This window comes from Salvelinus alpinus, chromosome 2, assembly GCF_045679555.1.
Source record: "Salvelinus alpinus chromosome 2, SLU_Salpinus.1, whole genome shotgun sequence".
Taxonomy (NCBI): domain Eukaryota; kingdom Metazoa; phylum Chordata; class Actinopteri; order Salmoniformes; family Salmonidae; genus Salvelinus; species Salvelinus alpinus.
The window spans coordinates 66,007,581-66,033,255 of record NC_092087.1 but is presented as its reverse complement, the minus strand read 5'-3'; the positions used below and the strand labels follow the sequence as shown (position 1 = coordinate 66,033,255).

At 42.0% G+C, this 25,675-nt stretch overlaps 1 protein-coding gene across 1 annotated transcript in view; it reads right to left on the bottom strand.

Annotated features, from left to right (window-relative positions):
- The window catches only part of LOC139544087 (egl nine homolog 1-like), a 37,556-nt gene that overhangs the window by 5,491 nt on the left and 6,390 nt on the right, over positions 1 to 25,675 (bottom strand). Inside the window, exon 2 of the mRNA XM_071350841.1 lies at positions 6,951 to 7,070. Within this exon, the coding sequence (XP_071206942.1) occupies positions 6,951 to 7,070 (120 nt within the window). The remainder of the gene's footprint in view (positions 1 to 6,950; positions 7,071 to 25,675) is intronic.

Genomic DNA, 25,675 nt, shown 5'->3' with positions numbered 1-25,675 from the left:
CCACAGGTATGACAAAACATTTATTTTTACTGCTCTAATTACATTGGTAATCAGTTTATAATAGCAAAAAGGCACCTCGGGGGCTTGTGATATATGGGGCGACAGGTAGCCTAGTGGTTAGAGCGATGGCCCAGTAACCGAAAGGTTGCTGGATCGAATCCCTAAGCCGACAAGGTAAAAATCTGTCGTTCTGCCCCCGAACAAGACAGTTAACCCACTGTAGCCCGTCATTGTAAATAAGATTTTGTTCTTAACTGACTTGCCTATTTAAATAAAAATATGACTATGGGCTGTGTCCAGGCACTCCGTGTTGCGTTGTGCTTAATAACAGCCCTTATCTGTGGTATATTGGCCATGTATCACACATCCCAACACATACAAATAAATGCATGCAAACACACATAGGTGCACACGCATCCCTACACACACACCCCTTGAAACACGCAGGATAGAAATGTTAAGGGTGGGAAAATGTTAAAAGGAGAATGGCTTTTTCCTGTGGGTTAACCTGGTGCTAAACATAGCTATGAGGAATCTGCACGGCGTGATTTACATAACTTATGAATGGAGGTTTGCTTGGGGGCCGGTGTGTGACAGGTATGTGTGAGGGGTGTGTGTGTGTGTGTTTGCGTGTGACCGCGTGGGGTCCGGTGTGTGTGTGTGCAGTGTGTGAAGAAGACATGAGAGCGGGGTCTGTTGACCTTCAAACATGCACGTTTCCCCAAGCTTCTCTGGGGGATCAAGTTAACCGTTCGCCTCCTAAGGGGGGCTGGGGAATGATGAGGAACTGGTGGGTATGAGAGAGTAGTAACTTGGTCTTAACCCTACATCATAAGTATAAAATAACTAAAAGGGAAGGTATTGCTATTTGGAGTGATTTTAGTGGCAACAGACATTTTATCTGATCTCAATCATTTTGAAATGATTCAAAATGATTCAATTCAGATTCTATTTCTGTCAGCTCTAATATCACTCCATAGTGCCATGTGGATACACTTAAAAAGCCAAATGATACCTCGTGCTTACATGATTGAAAATCAGTTAAACAGTACCTTAATCACTTTTAGTTGACTTTATGTGCTAATAGATTGTCTAACCAAATACTCTCTCTATTCAGAGATTGGCCATTTCATTGTGTAGGTATCTGTAAATAAGTGCCATGTACTATCTTGGTACCACAACTTGTGTCCTCTTGGCTGTTTCCTTCATAGTAAATCACAGCTATGCCTCCAATTTTGTTACCCACTATGAGCTTATAAAGTTAACTGAAAAAATGTGGAAATACCGTTTAACTTATTTTTTATATGTACGAGGTAACAATCGGTCTACAACATGGTTTCTACAAGAACCAACACCGAATCGAGCTCTTTGAGGGTGTTTTCACAGTCCTCTTTAAAGTGAACTCTTGGGTAAAAAAAGAGAGAAGGTAATTACCTCAGTTCTCTTTGTATTCACACTGCCCCTGCCTTTAAAATGAGGACTCAACTATTTTGCCAGTTCACTTCACCTATTCTGTGATCCGAGTCCTCTTTGCATTCAAATTGAAATGTTTCGAAAGGAACCAAGACATTTTTCTAACATTCACTCAATGCACTCAGGATTTTTACAAAGTGCAAGACAAGCCATTCAATCAGTTATCGGACAGCGAGACATACCTACTTATATTTTGGAAGCTAATTAGATTGCATTTAGTTAAAAGATTTCAGACAATCATTTTTATCAGATCCTATTAACATGTGCCTTCAGAAAGTATTCACACCCCTTGACATTTTCCACATTTTGTTGTGTTACAAAGGGGGATTAAAACTGATTTAATTGTAATTTTGTGTCAATGACCTACACAAAAGTCTTTCTGGGTAAGTCTCTAAGAGCTTTCCACACCTGGATTGTGCAACATTTTGGATTCAGGACAAAAAGTTTGTTGCAAACAGGATGCATTTTTCAAATATATTTGTATTCTGTACAGTTTGTCTTCTTTTCACTCTGTCAATTAGGTTAGTATTGTGGAGTAACTACAATGTTTTCTTCTATCACAGACATTAAACTTGAACTGTTTTAAAGTCACCATTGGCCTCATTGATACACCATCCAAAGTGGAATTAATACCTTCACCATGCTCAAAAGGATATTTTTACCCATCTACCTATAGGTGCCCTTCGTCGCAAGTCATTGGAAGACCTTGGTCTTTGTGGTTGAATCTGTGTTTGAAATTCTACTGAAGGGACGTTACAGATAATTGTATGTGTGGGGTATAGAGATGAGGTATTCATTCAAAAACCATGTTAAACACTGGGGTTGAAAACTTATTGGCTCGCATTTCAGCTTAATTTTTTTTATCCATTTGCGAAAATTTTGACAAAACAATTCCACTTTGACATAATGGGGTATTGTGTGTTGGCCAGCGATAAAATACTTTCTGAAGGCAATGTAAATATTATTAGTAACAAAGTAAATAGCGGAAGAATAACTGCAGATTAAATAATGCTGTAATTGAAAATGTACACCCAATGTAGGCTACTGCTCCCTTAAGAGCTAGAATTGATTTTGTACCCTGTTGTGATTCTCACCAAATATGTTGCTGAATAAACATCTTATGAAGCTCCCTTAGCCTATAGATCACATACTGCAAATAACTAACCTTAACTAAAATGTCCACACATATTTTTGAATTTCTGTGTATCCTTGACAATAGCTAATCAATATAAAAACAAACAGCACTTTTTTTTGTTGCGAACCTGCACATCATCTCTCTTTTGTTTTGTGGCACCAATGTGAGGGGTTATGTCAGGGGAAACCCGTGTTGCAGTAGCCTAGTGTGGTGCAAGAATAATGACAAGCGAACCTCAGGAGCTTAAATTGCCCTAAAAAAGGGAACCGGAATTCAAGCAACCTCTCGAGATCACGTGGTGGGCTATGGAAAGCTGTTTTAACATGTATTCATTGAAATTAAAAAAAAAATTTTTTTTATATCAATAACTCCCAATAGGATTCAATGGAGAAACCGGTGTTTGTGAGTTCGATTCCCCCTGCAAACTTTTTTTCCTCCCCGAAAATACTATCCACTGCTGCTCCTCAACAGTGCCAGAAGAGCTGTGCTTAGGCTTACATAATGTCTATATTACTGTAGCAACAGGGTTAGGGTCACGGCGCCCTGCGCATCTTTGCTGCAGCGCTCCTAACTTGGTGCAACTCACGTGCGGCCATGTTGCTGTGTCTTCCTGTTGGGAGCAGGGAAGATATGTAGCAGCATACAAATGTAATCCTGCCCCCATGAAGGTCATTATCATAGAATTATAGATATACAAAAATGATTTATCAATATCAAAAAATATTTTACAATTATATCAATAATTTAAAAAAAATCATATCAATAATAAAAAATATAGATATTATTTTATTTATAAAAATCTATTTTAATATTAATAAATCGTTTTTGGGATATAAAAAAATAAATTATTGATTTAAGAAATTAAATTATTGATATAAAGGAAGACAATTATTGATATAAAAATGTAATGTATTTATGATAAAACATCTTTCCATATGGGAGGCTCTTTTGAGGGGTCTGAGTTCCTTTGGAGTGTTAACACTGCACACAAAAAATTCTGCGAAAATTGTCTGAAAGGGACCAAGTGTGGAAACACCCTGAGTATCTGCACGGTGTAAATGGCACCAAACACACATACTTTATAATTCATCCTGCAGTCCCAATTTGTCTTCTGGGCTTACCCAGGCCTCCTTTTAGAAACGTGATCTGTTAATCAATCTGTTAATAAACCCATAGTGTAGATCAGTGTTTCTTAAGCCTGGTTGTGGGGACCCAAAGGGCTGGACATTTTTGCTTTGCCGTAGCACTACACAAGTCATTCCACTAATCAACTCATCCTCAAACCTTTGATTCGTGGATTTGTGTAGTGCTAGGGCAAAAACTAAAATGTGCACCCCTTTGGGTCCCAAGGACCAAGATTAACACTGCTGTAGATGGCACAGACCAAGTCTTGGTGTAATCTAACATCCTATTATGTGCTCTGAAATATACTGAACAAAAATATAATTGCAACATGTAAAGTGTTGGTCCCATGTATCATGAGCAGAAATAAAATATCCCCGAAATCGTCCACACGCACAGCAATATTATTTCTCTCACATTTTGGCACACATCACTGAAGCTGGAGACTCATATCTCCCTCACTAGCTTTAAGCACCAGCTGTCAGAGCAGCTCACAGATCACTGCACCTGTACATAGCCAATCTGTAAATAGCCCATCCAACTACCTCATCACCATATTGTCATTATTTTATTTATTTTGCTCCTTTGCACCCCAGTACCGCTACTTGCACGCTCATCTTCTGCACATCTATCACCCCAGTGTTTAATTTGCCATACTGTAATAATTTCGCCACAATGGCCTATTTATTGCCTCAACCCCCTTATCCAACCTCATTTGCACACACTGTATATAGACTTTCTCTATTGTGTTATTGACTGGATGCTTGTTTATTCCATGTGTAACTCTGTGTTGTTGTTTGTGTCGCACTGCTTTGCTTTATCTTGGCCAGGTCGTAGATGTAAATGAGAACTTGTTCTCAACTACCCTACCTGGTTAAATAAAGGTTAAATAAAAATAAAAAATAAAAAATTGAGGTTCTTGTCTCTCATCATTATTGAATCTTTGCTAGCTAGCTACATGCCAATGATTTGTTTAGCACAGCAATGTCGAATTAATGTAATTATTGAGAAAAGAACTAACGACCAGCCCGCTTGGGTAGCAATTTCAGAAAATTTTGGGGGAAAAATATTTGTGTAAATATGTTGGCAAAAGTTTTTAAAAGCAATGACTCCCTCATACCCGGGAATTATCGTGTGACAACTCCCTCCATGGGCTGTATCCCGGCCCTTGGCTTCGCCTAGGGTCTCAGAACAACCCTTATTGGGAGCTGTCAGATAATAATTCCCAGGTTCTCAGGCATTATTGCTTAAATATTTCCCAACCCCTGGTCCTCGAGTACCCCCAACAGCACACATTTTTGTTGTAGCCCCAGACAAACGCACCTGATTCAACTAATTGAGGGCTTGATGATTAGTTGACAAGTTGAATCAGGTGTGCTTGTCCGGGGGTACTGGATGAGTGGAAGTGGGAAACACTGATGATGCATCAACTTCTCCAGCATTCCTCAAACTATTCCACGGAGACCTCCAACCATTCCATATATGTGATATTCCAGAGCTAGCACACCTGATTCAACTAATCCTCAAGCCCTTGATTAGGTGAATCAGGTGTGCTGGTTCAGGGCTACAACAAAATGTCCGGGATGTCCGATGGTGAGGCATTTGCAAGTTTAGGGCCGTGCTCAGTAGGGCACACCATAGGGAAATTACACAACAGTAAATTAAAATCTGTCTTTATTGGAAAAGTTTAGGTAGTTCCTCTTGTTTCACTCTGTTTTCTCCTTACTGAACATGACCCAGGTAAGATCTCTTAAGTGGTCCTAATTTAATAATTAGCTGCTAATCTTATACCAGGCCTGTAGGGCAGTGAGACTGACAGCTTCTCTTCTGTCGAGTCTTACAAGGACCTAGGCTGCAGCCCTACTATATGACCCCACTAGTGGACTCCAAACTGATAACTCCTTATCTCCCTATTCACGTGAATTCTTTCAGATCTGAGAGGAGGGTCAGCAAAGGTAATGGGGAAAGAGCAGGGAGGGAGCTATCGTATTAGAATTAAGGCCCACAACGTCAGAGTGGGAGAGTGAGAGGACCTGCCTGCCTGTCATCCCCATTCCAGCATAGTTTCCACCTGCAATCACAATGTTCTAGTGGTAGCCCTGGGGTTTGTTCTAGAAGTTACTGCCACCCCCTTTGGTGCATGAATTCCTGTGTGTGTGTGGGATTGTGTGTATTATTTGTGCAATTGAGATGAAAATGTAATAGCAGCGAGTGCCCACATTAGCTGTAAATTATGCCGACTGTGTCCATTACATGTTTTCTGTCCCAACAGGACTCCATAGTCAGCCATGTCAGAAATGGCTTTTGTCATCACTTGTCACACCGTAGCATGTATGGTTGTCATATTAGAACAGCTTCAGATTCACAAGGTGTTGGTATCCCTCTGATTTGTCTATCAGAGACTAATACGGACGCCATACATACGGTACGGATTCAGTTACCTGACGACTCAACCGGAATTCTTCCGCTGCTCTATTGTTTGCTACATACTTCAGTCAGACTGCCGTCGCTGAAGTCGTCTGCGGCGACGTCAAAATGAGGGGCGCTTCACAAAACAAAGTCATCAGTGATTGGATCATCTCTAACCAATCAGAGTTTCAAAGCCAATGATACATTTTCAAAACGACGCTTTGCCAACGTGTGTTCTGGCTCTGTCCCAACCCATTATGGTTTCTGGAGCAAGGAGTTTGGGTAGCCAGGCAATGGAGTCAGTGTACAGTATGTATGGGATTAATCCATAGCGTGTCAGTACCTGTTTAGACACCCCCCCTTTCCCCTTTATCGGAACAACGCTTCTCTCCTCCGCATAAACTCATTTAGTGGGCTGGTTGGTGAACTTTGGGATTAAATCCAGACACTGAACTCTAAAGGGTGACTGGCATGGAATTAACAGAGTCAATATTCAAAGCCACAGTGTTGTTCCCGGCAGAGAGAACTGGTTGCAATGACGTCATTATGGCATCTTTGATGAAAAGGCCTTGTATAGATCTACTGTTTTTTTTTAAGGAACCAGAATTGTTTTTACTGGTTAGAATTTGACCAAAATATGTAGTCTTTCCCATGCCATCTAGATCTTGTCATGAAAAATACTTCTTTACCCGGTGAAGTCTCCTCAAACAGAGAACCAGTTTACAACTTGTTTACAACAAGCCAAATTTTGGGTTAGTATAAACTAAATATTGGACATAAAGTTTGCTTTCAGTTCATTGTTTTGACATACCTTAGCCTCCCAGTCTTTATTGAGATAGTAAATACACGTTACACATCTCCCATCGCCGTTAGGGTTATCCACGTGGCGTACATACCCAGTCCCGTTGCCCGGGTAACAGGCCACCATAGCCTGAAAAAGAACATGAGAAGGGCATGTCAGGAGGAAATATTTTGGGTGGCCATTTTGACAGTGTCGTAAAAGTTATCACAGAAGATAAAAATGCTTCCCAACAGTAGACATACTTTCAACACCTATTTCTGAGATGTCCATGCAAGTCAACAATAAATTACACCGGTTCAGGATATCATTGCAGATGCAATTCAGTTGCTTGGCTGTTGCTTTCCAAATACATTTTTAAATGTGACAATCATTACAATGCATTTCGCAACAAATGATTAACGCATAGCCAATTGTTTAAAGTGACCCCTTTTAACACGCTATTCTATGTCATTTCAGAATACTTGTCTCCATGATTAGGCTACACTCTGGTAAAGCATATAATAGAACAGCATATTTCCTATTATGAAATTGTCATGTCATTTAAGAAGTCTTGTTGATTCATAATGGATAATACTGCTATTGAAATGCATGTGTATAAAAAGTGTATATACTCAATTATTCCTGTTCAAAGCATGCTAACAAAAAAGAGATTCACAAACAAAAAGGCGAGCTTGTTATTCATAATTGCTGATATGTGAAAGACGAGGCCGAGGCGCGACTGACACACTTGCTGGGCTGATTTGAAAGGAAAGAGGCTAATTGGAGTAGCCAAGTTGTTTTTGCTGTGTCATCAATCAGGCCTTTACTTCAAGCGTTAGAAAACAATAGGTCAGAACTGTTGGCTAACGAGCATTTTCCCCCTTTATTATGTCGGTCTCTGGGTCACAGGCACAAGTTGTTACGTAACAAACCGTGGGTGGATTTGTAATTTTTTTATGCACAGATACATCTTTATTTATTTTTTAAATAAATGGATACATCCTTTTGGTGCTCGGGTATTGCCACGGGACAGGGCCAAAGTGAAGGGGAGGGACACACACAAACATGCCTTTTGCTTGGTCATTGGAGATGTATAGTACTTCCAAGGACATAGGCTACAATTGAGTAGTCGCAAAGTAGTATATTTTGTCAGACTTTATTTGGATAGTCCCATATAGATGATCTACAGATCAAAAGAGATGGCACTGTGCTCTGATATTGATTAATTAATTGTTAGGAAAGAGCTTGCAAAAAAGGCATTTCACTGTCTTTGTGCATGCGACAATACAACTTGAAAGTACAGATGGTCAAACTTTCAACAAACAAGGCAAAAGTAAACATGTCGTCCCCCACGAAAGATGCAGCACCTCCCTTGGATCAATCAGTGTAATTTTATAAATTACAGATCTCTAACGCAAGATGCATCATTCACCCAAGTTTAATCAAAATCGGGCCAGTGGTGTCTGAGACATTGCATGGGTTAGCTATCATATCCCTGAGCGCGTGTGCCAAATTTAATCGCAGATTAAGAGATATGTGCCCATTATAGTGCCACCATGTTGTCAATATGAATGTTCTTGCATATGTTGTGTCTTAACAGTGTTCGCAACATGTGTACCAAATGTTGTTACAATACGAATATCCTTGACTGATTTATATGTATTACTTTGCAAGACCAAGCCCACGTGAATGTTTATTGGTCAATAGCGGCCATGTTGTTTTGGGTACTTGTCTGGAAAATATTGCGTTGAGACTTCTGTCTATAGATGCCACATATCAAGTTTTGTGCAGATAGGTAATTCTGTGCTGTAGCGTTTAAGTGTTTTTCACAAAATTCTAAAAGGGCGGAATGTGTAATTTTGTAAATGCCAGATCTCTATGGCAAAACACATCATTCACCTAAGTTTTCGTCAAAATCAGTCCAGTGCAGTCTGAGAAATTGCGTGTGACGAACGAACGTACGGGGACTCATTTTATCACGGGGGACAACTATCTGTTGATAAGCTACTACTTGCTAAGGTTAAGATTAGGGCTAGGGTTAGTGGATAGTTAGTTGAAATGTTGTTGACAGTTATTGAACATCTACAAATCATGTACAAACCATTTATTTGGGACTATCCAAATAAAGTGTTACCATATATTTCATATCTAATCACAGAAACAGAAGACATTGATGCGACAAATCATTTGATTCCAAAGTAGGCAAACTGACAACACTCTGAATTGGAACTGCTTTCCAAACAACATCCCTGTCAAGTTCCTATAGCAAGTCCTCTTCAATTATGCTCTACAATAATCATAACTATGCTCCACTGATAACAGAATTCCGATAGGTTCTTAGACGGTCAACAATGGCCAGAGTGTAACCCCCCCCCCCCCCACCGGACTGTATGATACTATGTCATGAGACTGCTTACACTGCTGTTTTCCCCAGATTACCGGGCTCTCTCTGTATGCGCTTATTTGTGAACTGGAAGGACTTCTGATCTCTTTTCCATCTGTGGAGGAGGACGGTGAGGTGGGGTGAGACGAGATGAGGGGAGGGGAGAGGGGGGCGGGAGGCTGTTAACCACCAGGATGTTCTGCACGTCTCCCGTTCACGCCTCTCCGCCAGGGTCATTTCCAGATGGTGGAAACCCCCTCGTCTTTTTATTTAAGAGAGGCCCGCACGCAAAAGAAAGGAAATCAAAGAGAGGAAAGGGGGGTCTGAGGTCACGAAATAAGTCAGCGGCGCTCTGGGTCAGACTTTGAGTCTAACTGGGATAGGCGGTGGGTGATCAAAATTGTGTGTGTGCGTGTGGTTGTCTGTCTGTGTGGAGACCAAGGCCAGACTGTGTGATAACCAAGGTCTTGATTTTTTTGTTTTGCACAACAGAACAATCCATCCCCGAAAGTTTTGGAATGTCGAGGTCGGAACGTTGGGAATGAGGGCAGCAGAAACTTGAAAAAAAGGCCCACTGCTATTGTTTGAATTTTTCTGCTTAGCTCATCAGGATAGGGCGGCAGGTAGCCTAGCGTTTAAGAGCATTGGGCCAGGAACTGAGAGGTCGCTGGTTCCAATCCCCGAGCCGACTAGGTGAAAAATCTGATGTGCCCTTGAGCAAGGCACTTAACCCTAAATGCTCCTGTAAGTAACTGTGGAAAAGAGCTTCGGCTCAATGACTTGACCTTTTTGTAATATAAATGACGATGCTTCGATCTCTCCCACGCTCGCCCTCGGATTCCGTTGAGTGATCTCCACGCTGCAGCCGGCAGTCAGTGACAGGCTATGCATGACACATGACAGCCCCCACAATCCACTCGCCATTATTTCAACTGTTATCCAACCATTAGCGCTTTTCCTGCTGGCAGGTGCAAGCTGGGCTCGAAATGGAGGGAACCACCGACACACGCAAACAAAAACAAACGACGATTCGGGACAAAGCTAACACAGCTCCGAGGGCTGACGCAAGTCGAGGGAGTGAACGGGTACATGCGGAAGATAACGTCAGATGCCATTTGAAGACATGGAGTGTGGGGCTGAAGTGCGTCAGAGAGGTTTCGCTCAGTGCGAGAGGGGTGGTGAGCCGTTGGGGTTTACATTATGTGGGCATTGCGTCATTTGGCTTCTGGTGGTCATGTCTCGCATGCCATGCTATGCCTCCTATCAGCTCTGTGCAAGAGCGATTTCTCAAGTGCCCCCATTAAGAGAGGGCAGGTGAATGGAGAAAAAGGGTGAGGGGGTTGGCAGACATACCATCTTCATACAGGCAGTGCCCGTACAAAACCTAGGGTTGTAAAATTCCGGAAGCTTTCAATAAATTCCCTGGTTTTCTAGAAATCCTGGTTGGAGGATTACGGATTTCCTGCTTTTTCGCTCCTGAATCCAGGAATCCAAAAACAGGGATTTTGGAAAAACCAGGGAATTGATTCAAAGTTTTGCAACCCTACGCATACCATATTATGACAACAGCGGTCTACAAAACAAAAGAAACATCTCATACTGTAAGCACTTAATATGCATAACAAGACTGTTATAGGGGGTTGAGGGTAATTTGGTAACGTTGACCTTTTGCTGCTTTTGTTACTTTATTTTCCAGATGTTTAATGAATGTTTTATGTTAATAAAGTTGATGGTGATCAGTTACATTTTATACCGCACTGCTGCACGCAGACGTGAGAAAGCCAATGTATGCGTTATGCCATAGACATGTATTGGAGCGAGGTACTCGCTTACTGTAGGCACAATGCATAAATGGGTCACAGCTCTGAACTGTATAAGGCCACACAAATGGAATAGGCTATATTGCACTTATAGCCATTGCGCATAATGCACTTCAACACTCCAGTCTTTGCACACTTGGAGTGAGTGTATCTGTATCTGAGTGTAAATGTCTGAGTATTCCTGTGTTTGTGTGTCTGAAGGTGAGGGTGTCTGTGCATGTTTCAGTCTTTCTGTGTAATTGCATGGTTCAACGTTTGAAAGTGAGTGTGTGTCTGTGTGAATGCACCTCAGTGTGTGTGTGTGTGTGTGTGTGTGTGAGTGATGTTTCCCGCTCTCTCATCCTACTCGATCTCTGACACCGCGCCACCTACAGAGTAGGCATGGGTAGTATCCAGATTTTCATACCGTCCTTCTCTCATCCCGAGATTTACGATATTACCGGCATAGCACACAAGGGGAGCTAAAAACAGGAGAAAAGCTAATTGACCGTCTATTATCAAAATGCTAACAAAATTAGCACAAACTAATAGCAAAATCATATAGACACTGTTAGCTAACTGCTAACGAGTGAAAAGCGAACAAACTAATTGCAAAGACAGGGAAATCGAGCTCATAAAGTTATACAAGTTAGTAGCTACCGAATGTCATTTTCAGTGAGTATGGACATTTACAAGCAAAAGTGAACTAGGGGAACTGTGCAAATGAACAAAGATGTGATGCATGCGTTTCTGAAGGAAGAGCAGCATGTGTAAACCGAGCAGATGGAAAAAGAACAGAGGAAAAAATGCTAATAGGAAGCACAGGGAAATAATTGTAACTGTGCAGATAACTCATCCAGTTATCTGCACAGTTTTTGACTTCTGGCAAAAAGCCATTATTAGTGAATTGCATCACCTCATGTGTTCGCCACACAACTGAGACACGCTATGGACATACCGGCTCCTGCTGTGCTATTTAAAAACAAACACGCCACTGGCTCAACTATTCTGGGTAACTACGGTAAGCTTCATAATGTGAAGGCATAATGTGAAGGCAATCTGCTTTATCTCCTAACGTATAACACAAGTTGACTGCAGGTATTAACTTAAAACCTTTTCACAAGTGAGTACCAAATATCTCCAATGGTCGCCCCAGCGTGAGTTGTTTTACGCACGTGATGTCAGAATGCACTCGCTGTTCTAAAATGTGATTATTACGCAACAGGACAGTTAACACGCGCTGGCTGCTAATTATCTATAGGTTATGTTTAAACTTGTCAATTTCAAATTATTTTATAACAAGTTGTATTTTTTAACAACAGTTTGAATTGAGGTGTGTTCCGCCTCCTCATTAATTCACATAGAAGTAGCCCATTTCAGCGTTGCGGACAATTTATGTTTGAGGCTTTACTGAGCCAGATAAACTTCACTCATGTTTGCGCAGATCAAATATGCATATATTTGCGCAGCTCAAATGCTGATTGTTGTGTCAATCAAAAATGGACGTTCGAAATAAGCGTTCTAATCAAGAGGTATGATCATACGCAACAGGGACCACTTTAGGATGATCACATCCGTTTGTTGGTACGCTTGAAATGGTTAAAAGTTAGCTACAAATATTTGTGAAAAACTTAATAGAAATAGTTTTGACGGTATTGAAAAAAACATCCTGCGGCTTTTTCCAATACCCTGCTATACCACAGGAGGTTGGTGGCACCTTAATTGGGGAGGACAGGCTCGTGGTAATGGCTGGAGCCGAATTAGTGGAATGGTATCAAACACATTCTTTCCATATGTTTGATGCCATTCCATTCACTCCGTTCCAGACATTATTGTGAGCCGTCCTCCCTTCAGCAGCCTCCACTGCGGTATATGGTATAAATGGTATACTGCCCAAGCCTACTTCAGGGTGAAGTGGCTGAACTGATCTAAACTCAGCGGTGGCTGTGTCGGCAGCTGGAGCCCATCCAGACAGGCTTTATTTTAATGATCGTGCTACGTGCGGTGCGTGATGCTGCCTGTCTGTCTTCTAGCTGGCTGCTGTTCCTCTAGCAGGGAATGGGGACTAGCCCTGGCACTAGAAGAGCATCCAGGCCAGGCTCAACCGGTGTTGGCGTAAACACATTTGTTATGGTCAAGAGAGGGAGGTTAGCGAGCCAATTGAGGATTGAGACGGGTCATGCACAACCCCCGCAGTGTGCAGTTTACGCTACATGAGTTACTGTCTGACGCAGACATTTAGTGTTGTTTGAGATGGACCTGAACAGCCTTCAAAGTGACCTTTTAAAGTGAGACTGACTTTCAAGAAGGATGTGCACTGTTTTATGCCTTAAGCTGGATTTTTATAAAGCAGCTGTTTTAAAAAGCAACAGTTTTCACTCTTTCAATGCAACTTCACTTAGATCACGAAGCAACTCATCCACGTTTGAAATTGCCTGCAATATCCAATTCAATCAAAGTCGATAAATATCTTTACGGCAGTGTTCTACAATTTAGGTCCTGGGGACCCACCCAGGGCGTGGACATTTCTGTTTTATCCCAGCGCTAAACACACCACATTCAACTTATCAGGGGCTTGAATGTGCAAAAACTGTGGGTCCCCCAAGATCAGGATTGAAGAGCATTGCACTACTGTAAGAATTTGTTACAACAAGTTGTGCCATCATATCAACGCTTTCTGTGCAGCTGGAGACGAAAGTTACCAACCATTGGTAAAGCAACGTCATTTCATTTCAGAAGCACATGAGAACCCATTTGGACCCGGATTCATTTTGTTTTCACATATGAGCTGCAGCACAGGTAAGGAGTTCAAGCACTCAAGGATCGAAAAAATATAAGTTGCTATGACATGAACATTTTCTTAAATAACCTCTCAAACAGAGTAACATAAAACTCTTTCCTGTCAGTTTCACAGACTGTCCCGAGGGGGACTTTCCACAGTGAGTCTACAGTGCCACTGTGAGTTCTGGGCGAATGGAGTAGCCTCGGTCTTCTGAATTAAAACAACGTGGCAAAATGGGCTGTCTTTAGCCCGTGCATCTCCACCGTAGAATGTAAATAGAGGCATTAGGCATTTCATCGTGCTAGAGCTCCAGCACCGACCCACCACCAGGGAGTAAGTAGAGGCTGACAGACACAGACACCAGGGTTGTGTTCATTAGGGCATGCAACAGAACTTTTTTTGCAACGAAAAATGAAAATGCGTTTCTTATTGGCCAGGCTCACGTAGTCCATCCCAGTATTGGTCAGCTTTCCACAGTTTATGGACTAATGAACACAACCCTGGGTAAACCATCTATGTGTCTCACTAGAGAGCTCAGCCTGTTTTGTTGACATTCCCTAAATTGCTGTTTTAGCCTTTAGCCTGTGAGGGTCAACACATTGCATCGCTGCCCATCCAAACAAGCCCCTAAATGAATCAATAGCGCTTCCTAGACAGGATAAAAATGGTGGGGAAACTGCCATGACAGGTTCAAACAATCCTAAGGCAGCCAGTAACTCACCAAAGGTTTTGGGAATTTTTATGAGGCCTGAGACAACCAGTATACACAACCAGGAGGAATTATGCCATAGGTTTCCCATTACCACGTGTGGACCACTGCATTTTGTAGGTCCCCATAAGTAAGATTCTTTAGGGAGCGCAGGTGGATCCCAAATGTATGCAATGGGCCATGTTAAGGGGAAAGGGGTAGTGTACAATTCTTTGCCTAGTAACTTGAGCATTTCCTCATTGTCTAGTAGGTGCTAACATGCTATTGTGCTAAAGGTCAGAGAAACAAGTATGGCCCTGCTGCCCGTATCAGTGTCTGCAGGAAGTGCTGCTTTGGCGCTTCTCTAACATCCTGTTGTAGTGCACGGCCACAAGGATATGACACGGCTGAGCAAACTGACAGATGAAACTGGACCAGCTGCATTGAACTGTTGCCAATTTCCTTGAATTTGTACAAAAGTCTATCAATTGCAGTTGACATGTCCTTTGAATTGTCAAACAGGAAAGTACACAGGAAAATCTCCTAAGCAATTTTAACACCCACAGTGCTCAAATAAACACTTTCAACATGTACATATAATTACCCGGAAAAGCGTTCAATTAACTTTGAAAAGTGTTGATAAATGAACACATTTTAAAATGTCAAAGTCCATCAATCAAGAAAACTTTAGCGTGTTAGGCTCCCAACACGTTGGGTGAAAATGTATATTTCAAAATAGTGACAAGCGACAAAAAAACATTTATGTACAATTGTTTCGGGCAAATAAGTCAAAGCCTTGCAATCACGGAAAGGGGACATTTTCTTGTTCTTTAAGACCTTAACAGAGTGCATTTGTGCAAAGTCCCAGGACCGCTGGAAAACAATCAATTAGGAAACAATAATGATAGTTTTTTTTCAAATTGTTAGCGGATATGGCAGGGGAGTCTGAATACCCGGCACACAATATTATGGTCAGTCTGTTTATTGTCCTACTGTTTAGGCCTAACACCCGGAAAATGTTTAAATGAAACCTTCAAGCCTGGACACTACTCTGCTTCTCACAAACTAACGGCTGAGGCAAACGTCAAATTATTATAGAAAATAAACAAGCCACTATTTAAGCTTACAGGGCGGATTACTTCCTATCAAATTTCACTTGAAAGCCCTATCTGTACTCTAGGGAGATGATTGTTTTCCTTTAACCCCATATCATAGTGTTGTTTCCAGTGTAGAATTACCGTAATTTCCTATTACTTTGAGATCTTGACACCAGATACCAATTTTAGTTACCACAAAAGCCAGGCTTTTCTTGTAGTGAAATGTTGCTTTTGCATTCCACCCGGCCACAGAACCAATCATTATAGACAGAAGATACATCAAGACACAGAGCATGTTCGGGTTCCAAAAGCAACATTCTCCGAGTAGTTTAGAAGTTGTTTGTTTGGTTAGACACCCAGAAGTAAAGTTCATAGAATCCGGGGCTTGCGTTACAAGCAAGCAGAGCTGGACTGTTTTCCATGGCAGACAAAGTTGAGCTTCATGCATATGTCTGTCTGTGTATAGAGACTGATAAGGGAAGCAATCCAATCTACGTCCAAACAGTCACTGATCTATCAGGGGTCGTTCTTCTTCACAGCTGTGACAGAACAAACTCGGTCACCTTGCTAGCCAACAGTGTTGAGAGAACTACAGCAGGTCAAAGGGTTCAGACACACCCCCAAACAAAATGTCAGTTACATCAGTGTCTTTTTTCTCTATTGGTCTAAACAACTTAGAGGCTATATGTAACATCTGCTGGGAGGTGATCTTGTGCCAAAGGGGTACCCTAAATGGACTGAAATAGGCCATTGTCCAGAAATGACCTCATTGGACAGAGAGTGACATTTTCCACAACCATGAGAAAAAGCATAATATTTTTTCATGGATTTGTGTGAAAACAGGAAAGGCATGTATTAACGTATAATATGCATATGAAACACGCAGCCAACATCCAAGCCACAATTTGACTTAAACAATGAGAACTAAACTTCCAAAGTGTGTCTTTAAAGGCAATTGTCCTCTAAAACACAACACAACCTTTTTGAGTAAGGGCCCAAAGCTGGCGGTAAAGGGGTGTTCCTCACATGCAGGAAATGTGAAGGTCGTCCTGGCGATGGATGACTCAAATACGTCCTATCAGTAGCATAGGGTGCAGCCTGCCAGGAAGTCCCTGTTTAAAGAAATGGTCTCAAGTTTTTATATCAGAGAGTTCAGAACAATAGAGAAAGAAGATACACAGCAGTTTGGCTGAGCCTCTACCTTTAAACCCCTATTGAGCAGATTCTTAACTGGAGATAAGTGCACATAACAGCAACTTTTTGGGGACATCTTCAAACCTCAAAACATTGAGTTTGTGTGTGTTAAGAGGGGGTGGGCCCCATGTGTTGTGCTTGAGTGGTGGGCCTGTGGACTTTGCAATGAACCCCTGGCAAGAACCTATAGGGGCCACAACAGATGCATACCTTAGTGAACTAGTCCTCTCGACGGGGGCAGATTGTGGAATGAAGTAATGATAAACCATGAGAGTTTGGCAGTAGAGTGCCATTAACAGCTGGTGAGAGAGGCGCAAGGGTCCACTACACATCCGAAAGTCAAGGGGACATGAGCAGGGCAGCAATTACGCTTGCATTGCTCTCCATACAGCTCAGTCAAAGGTATTCGAATTGCTTTGCATAGAATTATTTTGCATCACCAGTCCACCGGTTAACAGTACACACCAACACTGTACATAGAATGGTTAAGACTTCAAAGTTTGTCAAGAGATTAGGCTTAATGAGTGCATACTAGCAGCGTGGTTCAGCTGGTGTGTGTGGATAGACTGGATGAATAACACAGTACTGTATTGTAACCCTAGTGCAGTTGTCTGGTGGAGGGGTGAAGACTGATCTCACGACTAGATGTGTACCAACGGTTGCGTGCCATGTCATTGACTGTGCAGTTGGGCATCAGATGGCTATACAGTGGCTTGGGAAAGTATTCACCCCCCCGTGGCATTTTTCCTATTTTGTTGCCTTACAATCTGGAATTAAAATAGATTTTTGGGGGGGTTTGTATCAATTGATTTACACGACATGCCTACCACTTTGAAGACGCAAAATATTTTTTGTGAAACAAACGAGACAAAAAACAGAACAGAACCATAACTATTCACCCCCCCAAAGTCAATACTTTGTAGAGCCACCTTTTGCAGCAATTACAGCTGCAAGTCTCTTGGGGAATGTCTCTATAAGCTTGGCACATCTAGTCACTGGGATTTTTGCCCCTTCTTCAAGGCAAAACTGATCCGGCTCCTTCAAGTTGGATGGGTTCTGCTGGTGTACAGCAATCTTCAAGTCATACCACAGATTCTCAATTGGATTGAGGTCTGGACTTTGACTAGGCCATTCCAAGACATTTAAATGTTTCCCCTTAAACCACTCGAGTGTTGCTTTAGCAGTATGTTTAGGGTCATTGTCCTGCTGGAAGGTGAACCTCCGTCCCAGCCTCAAATCTCTGGAAGACTGAAACAGGTTTCCTTCAAGAATTTCCCTGTATTTAGCGCCATCCATCATTCCTTCAATTCCGACCAATTTCCCAGTACCTGCTGATAAAAAACAACACCACAGCATGATGCTGCCACCACCATGCTTCACTGTGGGGATGATGTTCTCAGGGTGATGAGAGGTGTTGGGTGTGCGCCAGACATAGCGTTTTCCTTGATGGCCAAAAAGCTCAATTTTAGTCTCATCTGACCAGAGTACCTTCTTCCATATGTTTGGGGAGTCTCCCACATGCCATTTGGCGAACACCAAACGTGTTTGCTTATTTTTTTCTTTGAGCAATGGCTTTTTTCTGTCCACTCTTCTGTAAAGCCCAGCTCTGTGGAGTGTACAGCTTAAAGTGGTCCTATGGACAGATACTCCAATCTCCGCTGTGGAGTTTTACAGCTCCTTCAGGGTTATCTTTAGTCTCTTTGTGGCCTCTCTGATTAATGCCCTCCTTGCCTGGTCCGTGAGTTTTGGTGGGCAGCCCTCTCTTAGTAGGTTTGTTGTAGTAGTCAACCGATTATGATTTTTCAACGCCGATACCGATTATTGGAGAACCAAAAAAAGCCGATACCGATTTAATCGCCGGATTTAAAAATTTTTTTTTTTTTAAGTTTGTAATAATGACAATTACAACAATACTGAATGAACACTTATTTTAACTTAATATAATACATCAATAAAATCTATTTAGCCTCAAATAAATAATGAAACATGTTCAATTTGGTTTAAATAATGCAAAAACAAAGTGTTGGGGAAGAAAGTAAATGTGCAATATGTGCCATGTAAGAAAGCTAACGTTTAAGTTCCTTGCTCAGAACATGAGAACATATGAAAGCTGGTGGTTCCTTTTAACATGAGTCTTCAATATTCCCAGGTAAGAAGTTTTAGGTTGTAGTTATTATAGGGTTATTTCTCTCTATGATTTGTATTTCATATACCTTTGACTATTGGATGTTCTTATAGGCACTTTAGTATTGCCAGTGTAACAGTATAGCTTCCGTCCCTCTCCTCGCTCCTACCTGGGCTCGAACCAGCCACCCTCAAAGCAGCGTTACCCATGCAGAGCAAGGCGAACAACTACTCCACGTCTCAGAGCGAGTGACGTTTGAAACGCTATTAGCGCGCACCCCGCTAACTAGCTAGCCATTTCACATCGGTTACACCAGCCTAATCTCGGGAGTTGATAGGCTTGAAGTCATAAACAGCGCAATGCTTGAAGCACAGCAACGAGCTGCTGGCAAAACGCACGAAAGTGCTGTTTGAATGAATGCTTACGAGCATGCTGGTGCCTACCATCGCTCAGTCAGACTGCTCTATCAAATCATAGACTTAATTATAACATAATAACACACAGAAATACGAGCCTTAGGTCATTAATATGGTCGAATCCGGAAACTATCATCTCGATAAATGTATGGAACCGTTCCGTATTTTATCTAACGGGTGGCATCCCTAAGTCTAAATATTGCTGTTACATTGCACACCCTTCAATGTTATGTCATAATTACGTAAAATTCTGGCAAATTGGTTCGCAACGAGCCAGGCGGCCCAAACTGTTGCATATACTCTGAGTGCAATGAACGCAAGAGAAGTGACACAATTTCACATGGTTAATATTGCCTGCTAACCTGGATTTCTTTTAGCTAAATATGCAGGTTTAAAAATATATACTTCTGTGTATTGATTTTAAGAAAGGCATTGATGTTTATGGTTAGGTACACGTTGGCGCAACGACAGCCCTGTTTCGCGAATGCGCACTGCACCGATTATATGCAACGCAGGACACGCTAGATAAACTAGTAATATCATTAACCATGTGGAGTTAAATAGTGATTATGATTGATTGATTGTTTTTTATAAGATAAGTTTAATGCTAGCTAGCAACTTACCTTGGCTTCTTACTGCATTCGCATAATACTCGTGGAGTGCAATGTAAAGCAGGTGGTTAGAGCGTTGGACTAGTAACCGGAAGGTTGCAAGATTGAATCCCCGAGCTGACAAGGTAAAAATCTGTCGTTCTGCCCCTGAACAAGGCAGTTAACCCACCGTTCCTAGGCCGTCATTGAAAATAAGAATGTGTTCTTAACTGACTTGCTTAGTTAAATAAAGGTGTGTGATTTCCGATTGTTATGAAAACTTGAAATCGGCCCTAATTAATCGGCCATTCTGATCGGTCGACCTCTAGTTTGTTGTGGTGCATATTTGTAAACATTTTTAATAATGGATTTAATGGTGCTCTATGGGATGTTCAAAGTTTCTGATATTTTTGTATAACCCAACCCTGATCTGTACTTCACAACTTTGTCCCTGACCTGTTTGGAGACCTCCTTGATCTTCATAGTGCTGCTTGCTTGGTGGTGCCCCTTGCTTATTGGTGTTGCAGACTCTGGGGCCTTTCAGAACAGGTGTATATATTCTCAGATCATGTGACACTTAAATAAAGTCCACATGTGTTCAATCTTAACTAATTATGTGACTTCTGGAGGTAATTGGTTAGCTTATATGTTAAATAGCTATCCAAGCATAGTAAGGTCTGGCATGCAATAAAGCAATAAAGTCGGGCAGGAACTCAAGACATAAAGTAGGGGACGTATCGGAACCGACGATCAGTCCAACACCGTCAGTGGTCGACCATCCCCCACAGGTGTCTGCTGCATCCTCGCCGTTAGTTGGACATGAGCGATTGGCCGTCATTCCCAGATTCATGTATAATCTTGTTCAGGGCGAACAAAGAATAACAAAATAGTCAGTGGCCAGCCATCGCTGAATCCTTTCTATCTATTTTAGGCTTAACACTTTTTACTGCCCATGAATTACATTTTTATTACTGCCATTTTTTAAGTCATGCCCGTCCCCCCTCCGTTCTTGACTTTTCCTAAATAAGTCTATATAACACGCTGTCGGTGTTAGAATCTTATTATCACAAACAGAACTGGAGTGAATGGTTATTCCCCATTGGCCCTCCTTTTCTCGACAGTTGAAAGTGCAGTGCCCAGCTGATAATCCTCCCAATAATTGCCTCGGAGCTAAACCTGAACTATACCGGAACTAATTTCACACATATAAAAACAAATTAAATAAATGAAGTAAAGTATGATGGGGGAAAAGGGGGGTGAATGGGTTGATGAGCGAGAGAAAGTGAACGATGCATAATTATGTAATCGCCAATTGTGAATGAAGAACAGGATGGGCCATTCTATTGTATTGATCTGTTCTAATTATAATCTACAAAATGGTATGTACCCTATATCAGGGTTGGCAAGGGGAGAAATGTCACCATGGACAATTTCTTTACTCCACTGTCATTGGCAGGCACCGTGAACAAAGTGAGGTGGGAGATCCTTTCCTCTGTGCAAAATAAGGCACTTGCACAGCCATTGTACTCCACAATATGGCTGAAGAATGACAAGACGACGGGGACACAACAAAGAGAGAACCGAAGACTATTATGCATTACAACTAAACAAAGGTATGGTGCATTCGGAAAGTATTCAGACCACTTGACTTTTTCCACATTGTTACGTTACAGACATTCTAAAATTGATTAAATTGTTTGTTCCCTCATCAATCTACACACAATACCCCATAATGACAAAGCAAAAACATGTTTTTATAAACTTTAATACAGTACCAGTCAAAAGTTTGGACACACCTACTCGTTCATTTTTCTTAATGTTTACTATTTTCTACTTAGCTAATTTGAGCTGTTCTTGTCATAATATGGACTTGGTCTTTTACCAAATAGGGCTATCTTCTGTATACCACCCCTTCTGTACAGAAGGGGTGTATACCACCCCTTCTGTATACCACCCCTGTCACAACACAACTGATTGGCTCAAAAGCATTAAGAAGGAAAGAAATTCCACAAATTAACTTTTTTTTTATATATTTTTTTTTATCCCCTTTTCTCCCCAATTTTTCGTGGTATCCAATCGCTAGTAATTACTATCTTGTCTCATCGCTACAACTCCCGTACGGGCTCGGGAGAGACGAAGGTCGAAAGCCACGCGTCCTCCGAAGCACAACCCAACCAAGCCGCACTGCTTCTTAACACAGTGCGCCTCCAACCCGGAAGCCAGCCGCACCAATGTGTCGAAGGAAACACCGTGCACCTGGCCCCCTTGGTTAGCGCGCACTGCGCCCGGCCCGCCACAGGAGTCGCTGGAGCACGATGAGACAAGGATATCCCTACCGGCCAAACCCTCCCTAACCCGGACGACGCTAGCCCAATTGTGCGTCGCCCCACGGACCTCCCGGTCGCGGCCGGCTGCGACAGAGCCTGGGCGCGAACCCAGAGACTCTGGTGGTGCAGCTAGCACTGCGATGCAGTGCCCTAGACCACTGCGCCACCCGGGAGGCCCCACAAATTAACTTTTAACATGGCACACCTGTTAATTGAAATGCATTCAAACGGACTACCTCACAAAGCTGGTTGATAGAAGGCCAAGAGTGTGCAATGCTGTCATCAAGGCAAAGGGTGGCTACTTTGAAGAATCTCAAATAAAACAAAAATATATATTTTTTTGGTTACTACATGATTCCATATGCGTTATTTCATAGTTTTGATGTCTTCACTGAAATTCTACAATGTAGAAAATAGTAAAAATAAAGAAACTTTGTTGAAGCATCTTTGGCAGCAATTACAGCATCGAGTCTTCTTGGGTACGACGCTACAAGCTTGGCACACTTGTATTTGGGGAGTTTCTGACATTCTTTTCTCCAGCTCTGTCAGGTTGGATGGGGAGCGTTGCTGCACAGCTATTATTAGGTCTCTCCAGAGATGTTCGATCGGGTTCAAGTCCGGGCCTCTCAAGGACATTCAGAAACTTGAACCAAAGCCACTCCTGAATTGTCTTGGATGTGTGCCCTAGGGTGTTGTCCTTTTGGAAGGTGAATCTTCGCACCAATCTGATGTTCTGAGCGCTCTGGAGCAGGTTTTCAACAAGGATCTCTCTGTATTTAGCGAAGTTCATCTTTCCCACGATCCTGACTAATCTCCCAGTCCCTGCCGCTGAAAAACATCCCCACAGCATGCTGCCACCATGCTTCACCGCAGGAATGGTGCCAGGTTTCCTCCAGACGTGACGCTTGGCATTTGGGTTAAGGTTAGTAGTAGGTCTTTTGGGGGGGGGGGGGGGGGGGGTCAGCTTTAATATTGCAGATAGATTTTTGCTTCCATCAATTGTACGTGTCTGCATCATTTCCAATCCCCCATATATTTTTAGCAAATATAAACATACATACAGTGGGGAGAACAAGTATTTGATACACTGCCGATTTTGCAGGTTTTCCTACTTATAAAGCATTTAGAGGTCTGTAATTTTTATCATAGGTACACTTCAACTGTGAGAGACGGAATCTAAAACAAAAATCCAGAAAATCACATTGTATGATTTTTAAGTAATTAATTTGTATTTTATTGCATGACATAAGTATTTGATCACCTACCAACCAGTAAGATTTCCGGCTCTCACAGACCTGTTAGTTTTTCTTTACGACGCCCTCCTGTTCTCCACTCATTACCTGTATTAACTGCACCTGTTTGAACTCGTTACCTGTATAAAAGACACCTGTCCACACACTCAATCAAACAGACTCCAACCTCTCCACAATGGCCAAGACCAGAGAGCTGTGTAAGGACATCAGGGATAAAATTGTAGACCTGCACAAGGCTGGGATGGGCTACAGGACAATAGGCAAGCAGCTTGGTGAGAAGGCAACAACTGTTGGCGCAATTATTAGAAAATGGAAGAAGTTCAAGATGACGGTCAATCACCCTCGGTCTGGGGCTCCATGCAAGATCTCACCTCGTGGGGCATCAATGATCATGAGGAAGGTGAGGGATCAGCCCAGAACTACACGGCAGGACCTGGTCAATGACCTGAAGAGAGCTGGGACCACAGTCTCAAAGAAAACCATTAGTAACACACTACGCCGTCATGGATTAAAATCCTGCAGCGCACGCAAGGTCCCCCTGCTCAAGCCAGCGCATGTCCAGGCCCGTCTGAAGTTTGCCAATGACCATCTGGATGATCCAGAGGAGGAATGGGAGAAGGTCATGTGGTCTGATGAGACAAAAATAGAGCTTTTTGGTCTAAACTCCACTCGCTGTGTTTGGAGGAAGAAGAAGGATGAGTACAACCCCAAGAACACCATCCCAACTGTGAAGCATGGAGGTGGAAACATCATTCTTTGGGGATGCTTTTCTGCAAAGGGGACAGGACGACTGCACCGTATTGAGGGGAGGATGGATGGGGCCATGTATCGCGAGATCTTGGCCAACAACCTCCTTCCCTCAGTAAGAGCATTGAAGATGGGTCGTGGCTGGGTCTTCCAGAATGACAACGACCCAAAACACACAGCCAGGGCAACTAAGGAGTGGCTCCGTAAGAAGCATCTCAAGGTCCTGGAGTGGCCTAGCCAGTCTCCAGACCTGAACCCAATAGAAAATCTTTGGAGGGAGCTGAAAGTCCGTATTGCCCAGCGACAGCCCCGAAACCTGAAGGATCTGGAGAAGGTCTGTATGGAGGAGTGGGCCAAAATCCCTGCTGCAGTGTGTGCAAACCTGGTCAAGAACTACAGGAAACGTCTGATCTCTGTAATTGCAAACAAAGGTTTCTGTACCAAATATTAAGTTCTGCTTTTCTGATGTATCAAATACTTATGTCATGCAATAAAATGTTAATTAATTACTTAAAAATCATACAATGTGATTTTCTGGATTTTTGTTTTAGATTCCGTCTCTCACAGTTGAAGTGTACCTATGATAAAAATTACACACCTCTACATGCTTTGTAAGTAGGAAAACCTGCAAAATCGGCAGTGTATCAAATACTTGTTCTCCCCACTGTATATCTTTTTTATATATTTCCTTTATTACCCTACTACCCCTCCCACAATTGGTGCAAACTAGTGAACAACAACACTTAGGCTTGTTTTTCCATCTTATACATACTATATACATTTTATGGACAGTCTATTTTACAATAATTCTATTTTGTTTGTTTTTACTCCTGTCCTTCTTCTACCCTCAACCTCTTCCAACTGTTTCTGATGCCCATTCTATTTGCCATATCTCTCAAACTGTGCTCTTTTAAAAAAAGTTCTCAACCTATATTCGTTTTACGGGCACAGTATGTTTTACATTAGTTATCTTGTTGTTATTAGTCCCAACCTTCAGCTCCATTCAAAACCCCCCATCCATCTCTTAACACCCTCCTTGTTGGATTTCTATTTGCCATATATTTTTCAACTGTGCTGTGATGTTTCATAAAAGTTCTGAACCTTTATATTCTCATTGTTTCTACCGATTGTAAATTGAAAATATTTTTTTGCTAAAAGTATTATTATATTATTGATCGATTGACTATGACTTTTCAGATCGCACAGTAGTGCTATCTGCAGGGTTAGCTCCAGTTAAATATTGCAAATCTTCAGCCATTCCTGGATCTATGACCAAAAACAAGCTACATATGTACAGTACCAAAACAACTAACAAATTATGGTCTTTAATGCAGGGCCGACAGACAAGTTACTT